Here is a 9,012-nt window from a genome sequence, read left to right as displayed (position 1 = left end):
ATCATCAGATAGAAATACATAGTAAATGGATAGAGATAAGATTCATAAACTTAGTTAACAGGCAGGAATTTTTAGACAGGTTTAGATTCACCAGACTGGACTGTTCTTTAACATTTAAAACTTTTTGCCACAAAAAACATGTACTAAAACTGGTTTCCAGACTTATCTGAATTTTATCTTATAAGCATGATTTAATTTTTTTTCACATTTCTTTAAATGTCAACTTTTTGACAAAGTTAGCCAAAATACTAAATTCTCATTTTATGACTTAGTCTGTATAGTAGAGGGCCCTAAACTAATGTTCAACAGAATATCTTCCTCTAAGCCCTGAAATGTGTGTCTTTTAAGTTGGCATTCTCAAAGATATTCTGGAAAAAAATTATGAATTAAGCATCTATGAATTCTTCTTCACTTCTGTTATAGTGTATCAACTTGTCATCTAACCCATAGTGGTCCACCAGTTGAGTGAGGCTCAACTTCTTGTTTTCTTCAGACATAGCCGAGTGCAGTTCATAAAGCAACAACTGGCTACAGTTTCTCCACTTCTTTATTAATGACTGTAATTGAGACAGGTCATTCTGCGATCTATACATTTTGACTAATTTTAGCCTCCGAAGAAGGCCCTCTTTTTCCTGAACCTGCTTCACCAATTTTGCTCTTTCTTCCTTCAATCCTTGTATAGGAAGATTCTCCTTCACGAAGTCATTTTGGAGAACACTGCATGGCCTTGTATCAAGTGAGGTAGCTTCACATGCACTGACGTTCTTGAGTGTATTTTTCAAATGCGTACTTTCTTCAAGTTCACTGTCTATGCGTTTAAAACTTTCTTGAAATTCCAAACAGTTTTCTTCTGTGGCAGAGGGTGGCTTCTCTGACAAGTTCTGATCATTTTCTTCATCGTCCACTTTAAGACGTTTTACCACACTGTAACAGGAATTAAATGAAAATCTTGTTTTCCTTAGTCTTTCTCTAAGTGTTGCACTCATAGGTTGTTTTCCTGAGCTCCTTGCAAGGGAAGATGGCGGATTCACACAGGCCTGTGGGGTGCTAGGTGCAATCACCGCTGAGTCTGATGGGCTTTCCATCTTGAAAATGAAATCTTGGGTTACCTCTCAGCAAAGGCTGTTTTCAGACGTGGCGGGGCCGAAAGCCGCCCGGCTGGCCAAGAACTCAGTCTACAGCGCGTAAACGCTCGAGACCACGGAAGAGCAGCGCTGGGGTCCCACCTGTGGGGAACAGACTTGAGAGAAATCGACACAGTCGAGCGAATCCCTAGCCCTCAGCTGCCACAAACTCGGTGTTCCAAGTTTTTTTACATTCAACTATGAGGGGAAAGGAAGGCCAGCGCCGTTTCCTGTGGCGCAGAAAAGGAAGCGAAGTGCCCTATCCACAACTCCGACGCTTCAGACAGAAGCGGCCGCGGCCCAAATATTTGTACTGTTAATGATATCCCATGAGTGTCATAAGTTTTTATTATTATTTCTCCTCCTCTCTAATTCCTTTCTCCTCCTACTCTTCTTTAAATCTGACAAGGGTTATTTCAGAAGGCTACCTTCAAGTTCAGACACACTTTTGCTCTAGTCTGTTTTTGAAACTTTCAATTATATTTTTAATTCATTAGTTAAATTCTTCAGCTCCAAGATAGATGTCTATTGGTGTTGCTAATTGAGTTGTCTAAGGAAGTTCTTTTGCATCTCACTGAATTTCCATAGGTCACTGTTTTGTATGTGATAAGTTTCCCCTACTTTGGGGTTTGTTTCTGGAGAGGGATTGTATTCTTTTGGGGGTGTCATGTTTCCTCCATATTTCTATGTTCACATCTGCCTTTTTCTAATTTTATGGAATAGCTTTAGAAGAGGAGGACTTTTTCTTGTAAGTGGGATGTAGGGTGTTGTTTAGTGAGCCTGCTTCGGATTTGGTTCTGAGTGGGAACAGAGTTGTTTTCTCTGTGTGAATTCTTCTGCTGTCATCAATGTTAATGGTGACTGTGGGTGTCTTAATGGTTCAGACTGCAGGTGTTAGAGGTAGTACCAGGATGTTGCAAGTAAGTGTAGGCTGCAGAGTGTGTAACCTCAGATTCTGAAACTGACTGAGTACTGATTTTTTTTTTTTTTTTTTGTCAATCACAGCCAGGGCTTTGGTAGTAGGAGCAGTAGTGCCAGGGGGTACAGGTCATGGGAAACATGTTGTCAGCCTTCATGGATATAGGGATGCCAGTGGTTATGGGGCCTCTTACAGATGCAGTGGTGACACAAGGGCATAGTCTATTTGGACATAATCTTAGAACCTGCATTAGTGAGTACATTTGATGGAGGTGGCTTTTGGTGGTAGCAGTAGCAGCACCATGTCATTATACCACAGGGACTACATTCTTGGTCTTTGTAGGCACAAGTGCCAATGGCAGCAGGGCTACATGGATTATCAACAGGTGCAATGGGAGCATAGAGTGTGGGGGACATTTTCCCCAGGGCCCTTAGGAGCAAGCACTACTGGCTGCAGGGACCTTCAGTAGAGCAGTAGTGCCAGGGACATGGGCTGGGGGACACATCCTCAGATCCTGCAGTGGCAGAGGTAGGACTCCCAGCAGTGGAAGTAGACGTATTGTGGATATGGAGTACAGGGGGAATGTCTCCAATTCCTGCAGGGAAATACACACGGCAGCAAGTACCTCTAGTTGCTGCAGCAGTGGCCTTGGGCACATGGATCCTTGGGGGTGCGCCGTCAGGCCCCCAGTGGTGTGTGATGACGGTGGCAGGGCCGCAGACAGTGGCAGTAGCAGCATTAGGGATAAGATGGAGGGCAAGAGGCAAGCACGTTGGTTACTTAAACTTTGAGGGCAATTCCCCTGCTGTGTGGGACTACCTGTTCTCTTTATGGTAAGATGCTGTGTGAGTTTGAGTGCTGGTGTCACAGTTGTACAACTGGGTCCAGCTGGGTTGGTGAGTTGACATCCTTTTGTGACTATGATGGAATGTTTGTGGGGACCAGGATTGGGAGGTAGAGAAGCTTCTGGCCCCTAGGCAGGATGGCTTCAGGAGGTGGCTCTGTTCTGAAGAGGTCTCCATGCTGTAGCAGTGTGGGCTCTGGAGGTCAAGGATTAGGCAATTTGAGCTCCTTATCAGAAGCAAAACTACTGTGCAGACCCAAGTAACTCTACTTTGGGGGCTCCACGCCTGTGTGGACTGTAGAACTCTCCTACAGCTAGGGTTGCTGGAATCCTTGGCCATGGGGTCCAATGAGACTCTCCCTTTACCCTTTCCTTTCCAATAAAACCTCTGTCCCTGGCTCCCTGGCTTTGTTCCTCTCTCCAGGCTGTCATTACCATTCTCCGTGCCATCCATGGCTGCTGCTCTCCCTTGTTGAGTTCTGGGGCCCTCTCTCAGTCACTCACCTCAAAATTCAGCTCTTCATGGGCTGCTTTGCTTCTTTGCTGAGGAAGTGAGTGCTGGGCGTATCTATTCTGCCACACAGGATCCCTCTCACACAGTGGTAAATATTTAACAACCGGTTCTTCAGGGGCTGAAAGCCCTATTTTTAGAGTTCACTGATTTCTATAGTTTAAATATTACCACCATTGCCAGTTTCAAGCAGTCCATGTGACCTAAGTGAGGAGATGGGAAATAATGCACACAATTAGCCTTTGAGCTTGCTGGAATCAGTTCCAAGCCTCCTCTAGCACACAGACGCCATGAGGCTATCAGAAAGCAGAAAGCTTAAACTCCATGAGAAGCACTATGTCCCTTGATTGTGTATCACATTCTCTCTTACAGAGTTTCCAAACACATTGACCCAATAAGGAGTGCTTCACTAAAAAGCTACTTAGGATTATTTACCGAGTGCCTCTCAAGAAGATTTGCCTACAGAACCCTCCTGCCAGCCTGGATCATCTTGAAACTTCACAATCAGCTCACAGTGAGTTGGAAAGTTGGCTCATCTGATTGTGACTAAATGTAAGGATCCCACAGGCTCATGACTGGTAGAGGCAGGTACGCCTTAACACAGCCACAACGCTCTCACTTCCCAAAGTGATTATCCACTTTAAAGGACATGTAAACATTGCTCCAGGTATCATTTGTTTACAGTTACCCTATTTGTTTTAGTCACTATTTACCAACTTTTTAAAGATGCTTGGGGACTGGTCAGATTTTATCTTATATTTTGAATTACATAAATCCTTTATTTCTTTCTCATGAATTCTTCCTTGTTCATCCATTTAAATCTGATTAATAGGAAGAAAGACACCAAAAGCCAAACTAAACCAATATTTTATGACAACTCGAAAAAATAATAACACAATTATTTTAAGAAATATTGATTAAATTATTATGACTGGATCAATAATCTAGACTTTTTTTTTCAGACCAGCACAGATAACTGAGACATTATGATAAATCATACTTTAATAACAAACAAAATTATGGAAATACTTGAACATTGATCTTCTTACTTGAAATAAAGGAACTGAGATTCAGAGCAGAAAACTAATTTAGAAAATATCTAGTGATGATTTCATATTGCAGGATTAGAATGGATATGATTCTGAAAAGCTGTGATCTAACAAATAATGAGGATTTTCCTCTAAGGTTTTAGGAAAATTACCAAGTGGTGAAAACTATCAAAAATATATTTTATATGCTGCATGCATAACACATATGTAGCATATTATATAAGTTTTATATACCATAAATATGTTATATAAAATATATATATAATATGTTATATGTACCATAATGCCCCCATCTGCAGGTTTTTTTTTTTTTAAGATTTTTATTTATTTGAGAGGTAAAGTTACAGACAGTGAGAGAGACAGAGAGAAAGGTCTTCCATCTGTTGGTTCACTCCCCAGATGTCCACAATGGCCGGAGCTGCGCTGATCCAAAGCCAGGAGCCAGGTGCTTCTTTCTGGTCTCCCACACGGGTGCAGGGGCCCAAACACTTGGGCCATCTTCTAGTGCCTTCCCAGGCCATAGCAGAGAGCTGGATTGGAAGAGGAGCAACCGGGACTAGAACTGTCACCCATTTGGGATGCCAGTGCTACAGGCCGAGGGTTAACCTACTGAGCCCCCTCACCGGCCCCCCATTTGCAGTTTCAATGTCCATCTTTCAGTAACCCCAAGTCAACCAGAAATAAACTTTATGTGTTTTACATTAGATGCTATTCTGAGCAGTGTAACACTATCCTGTTCCATCCCAACTGAATGATCTCATTGTTCAGTGTAGTGCATAGTGTTGTTCTTCAAATAACCCTTATTTTACTTAACAATAGCTGAAAGCTCTAGACAAGTGATGTTGGTAATTTGGCTATGCCAAAGAGAAGCCATAAACTGATAAGTTTAAGCATATAGGTGATGGGGCCAGCTCTGTGGTACAGTGGGTTAACACCCTGGCCTGAAGCGCCTGCATCCCATATGGGCTCCTGTTCTAGACCTAGCTGCTCCTCTTCCAATCCAGCTCTCTGCAATGGCCTGGGAAGGCACTAGAAGATGGCCCAAGTCCTTGGGCCCCTGCGCCCATGTGGGAGACCGGGAGGAAGCTCCTGGCTTCTGGCTTTGGATCGGCACAGCTCCGACCGTTGAGGCCATCTGGGGAGTGAACCATCGGACGGAAGACCTCTCTCTCTCTGCCTCTCCTCTCTCTGTATAACTCTGACTTTCAAATAAATAAATAAATCTTTTAAAAAAAAAACCAGATAGGTGAAAGCACAAAAAGATATTTTAGAGAAGGAGAGAGGGACCTCATTTACACAACTTTTTTTTAAAAATTCATTTTATTTATATGAAAGCCTGAGTAACAGAGAAAGGGAAAAACAGAAAGAGATCTTCCATCAGCTGGTTCACTCCCAAAATAGATGTAAGAGCTGGGTCTGGGCCAGGACAAAACCAGGAGTCTGGAACCCCATTCAAGTCTCTCATATGGGTGGCAGAGGTCCAAGTACTTGGACCATTTCCTGCTGCTGTCTCAAGTGTGTTGCAATTAGATGGATTGGAAGCAGAGCAACCAGTAATCGAACCAGCACTCTGATATGAGACTTCAGCATCCCAGGCTATGGCTTAACCTGCTGTGCTACAATGCTGGCCCCAATACACAACTTTGATTATAGTATGCTATTATAAATACATTATTTTAATTTTGATTGTTATTAATCCCTTGCTGGGCCTAACTTACAAATTACCTTTACCATAAGTGTATATGTTGCTGTGGTTTAATGGCTGAATATTCCCCAGAGGTCCATGTGTTAAAGGCTTGGTCCACATGGTGGGGACTGTTGGGAGGTGGTGGACCCTTTAAGAAGCAGGGCCTGGTCACTGGAGACATGCCCTTGGAAAGTAATTGTCATGTGATATCCTGAGTTCTCGGGGAAGGTTGGCATAAAACCCTGAATTTGGGCTCATGTGCTCTCTCTACCTCCTGGCTTGCCTTCCTCTGCACATAGTCCACCATCCAACATCAGGCCGTCTCCAAAGCCTGCCTCATGCAGTTTGCACTTCGTGTCTCCACCTCTGTGAGCTAAATAAACCTCATCTCTTTGTAAGTTAGCTGTCCCAGGTATTGCAATATAGTAATGAAACCTGAATAATATATATGTATAGGAAAAAGCATAGTATATACAGAATTCAGTACTCTCCCTTTTTTTTTTTCACTAGGCGTCTTGGAACATATCCCCCAAGAATAAGGAGGTCCACTGTAGGAAGGGGTCTTCAAATTGCTCATGGAAAATGAATATTAGGAAAAAACACTATGCATGGATTTCAAATTGTTTTGCAGCAAAATGAACTCATAATTACTTGTTACTACATGTCTGAATAGCATTTTGCTTCAGACATAAAGAGATGTTAGACATCAGTTTGACTTGTTTTATTTTCAAGGCAAAGTTAGAGTGAGTAAGAAAGAGAAAGAGAGGGAGAGAGGAGAGATGGAGAAAGGGAGAGAGGAGAGAGAAGAGAGGAGAGAGAGAGAGAGAGAGAAAGAGAGAGAGAGAGGGAATCTTCCATCCACTGGTTCACTCCCCAAATGATCACAATAGTTAGAGCCCAAGAGGCTACATCTGAGTCTCCCATGAGGGTTTAGGGGCCCAAGGACTCATTCTATCCTCTGCTGATTTCGTAGGTGCATTACCAGGGAGCTGGATCAGAATTGGAGCATTCGGGGCATGGACAGGTGCCCATATGGGATGCCAGTGATACAGGCAGAGGCTGACCCACTCTGCCCAGAAATAATGATCTCTAAATGATACCTGGAGAGTTTGTTTATTGAAAACTCTTCACAACAGCCAAGATACGGACTCAACTGATATGTCCATTAAACCAATGGATAAAAAATTGGCATATATACACAATGGAATATTATACAGCCATAAAAGAGATTCAATTTGGGGTCAACACTGTGGTGTAGTGAGTAAGGGTGCTGCCTGTGGTGCTGGCATCCCATATGGGTGCTGGCTTAAGTTACAGCTGCTCCTCTTCCAATCCAGCTCTCTATGGCCTGGGAAAGCAGTAGAGGATGGCTCAAGTGCTAGAGCTCCTGCATCCTCATGGGGGACCCAAAGGAAGCTCCTGGCTCCTGGCTCCTGGCTTCTGGCTCCTGGCTTCAGATTGGCCCAGCTCCAGCCATTGCAGCCATTTGGGAAGTGAACTAGTGGAGGGAAGACCTTTCTCTCTATCTCTCCCTCTCTCTGTCTATACTCTACCTCTCAAATAAATACATCTTAAAAAAAATGGATGCAATTCTGTCATTTGTAGCAACACTGATGAAACTGGAGGATATTACATTAATTGAACTAAGCCTTCTACTAGAAGACAAGTAGCACATGTCCTCAATCATAGGTGGAAGATCAAAACATTGATCATGTAGAAGCAGAAAGTCTCATAGAGGTCACTAGAGGCTAGGAAGAGTAAGAAGTAGGGGAATAGAAAAAGGATGGATAACAGGTATAAAAATATGGTTATGTGGGTGAATTATTTTCATATTCTATAGCACATTAGGGAAACTATAGACTACAAAAATTCATTATGCATTTCTGAACAACTAGAGAAGTGTTTGAAGGTTTCCAACATATAGAAAACAATATTGATTAATTTTAATTGATGAAATTAATTAGTTTTAAATGATTATTACATATTATATCAAATTATAATACTCTACCCTGTAAGTGTAAATAGCATGGGCCAATTAAGAAAATAGATTAAAGGTAATTTATAAAACATTTACTACCACAGTATTCATAAGATTTACTTTGCCTGTCTTATGCACTACTATATTCCAGCATTCAGAAAAAAAGTATCTGTTACTCCTATAAACTCCATAAATACTTGTAGAGTGAATAAAAGTCTGGGCTAGATCATGCAGAAGTAAACATTTATATTTCTGTCCCTGGTAATCTTCTGGGATATGTAGTTTACCACCATATTCCTAGAAAGCCAATAACTACTCTCATATTAAATCTACACTTTTTATCCTTCTTTAAGGATATGACGATTCTTCAAAAATTCTTGGAATATGCTCGTTATCACTCAATTCTACTTTCCTATGAAGTTTTTGAAGTTTCTCTGTAGTTTTAATCTTCCCAATTATTAGGAAGCCAATGAAAAAGTGATACCCTTTTTTCTATGAATTATTTATTTCAAGAAATATGCATACCAAATTGAGAGAGATGTAGTCGTTTGTTGAATGTGGCATTAAATCAGTCTCTCAAGTAGAAAGAATGTGTCACAGCTGGTTCCTGTTATTAACAGGGCGATCAGGTTGTGCTGTAGTGTGACGTTAATATGGAGCTATGAAAAATTTTGAGAGGTCAGTCATAAATCCATCCAGCTTCATCTGGAGCTCTCTCATTAAGTGCTCACTACAGAGAGAATAGGAAGCACGTACATTTTGGTATTTGGGTTGGAGTTATGTAACTCTCCATTCACTTCCTTTTTGTTGGTAATGATGATGTCTGACGGAAGTTGACATATCACTTTACCTCTTTGCCAAAGCAATTCCTGGAAGTTTAATAGATGCCCAGTTAAACTT

At 41.8% G+C, this 9,012-nt stretch overlaps 1 protein-coding gene across 1 annotated transcript; it reads right to left on the bottom strand.

The window, feature by feature from the left end:
• Positions 1-386: 386 nt before the first annotated feature.
• LOC133765340 (swi5-dependent recombination DNA repair protein 1 homolog) lies at positions 387-1,241 on the bottom strand. Its single transcript, XM_062198926.1, has one exon. The coding sequence runs from the start codon at positions 1,083-1,085 to the stop codon at positions 387-389; it is 699 nt and encodes a 232-aa protein (XP_062054910.1). The 5' UTR covers positions 1,086-1,241.
• Between the last annotated feature and the right edge of the window lie 7,771 nt (positions 1,242-9,012).

The sequence above is a fragment of the Lepus europaeus genome, chromosome 8 (genome assembly GCF_033115175.1).
Source record: "Lepus europaeus isolate LE1 chromosome 8, mLepTim1.pri, whole genome shotgun sequence".
Classification (NCBI taxonomy): Eukaryota; Metazoa; Chordata; class Mammalia; order Lagomorpha; family Leporidae; genus Lepus; species Lepus europaeus.
This window is presented reverse-complemented; position numbering and strand designations above follow the sequence as displayed.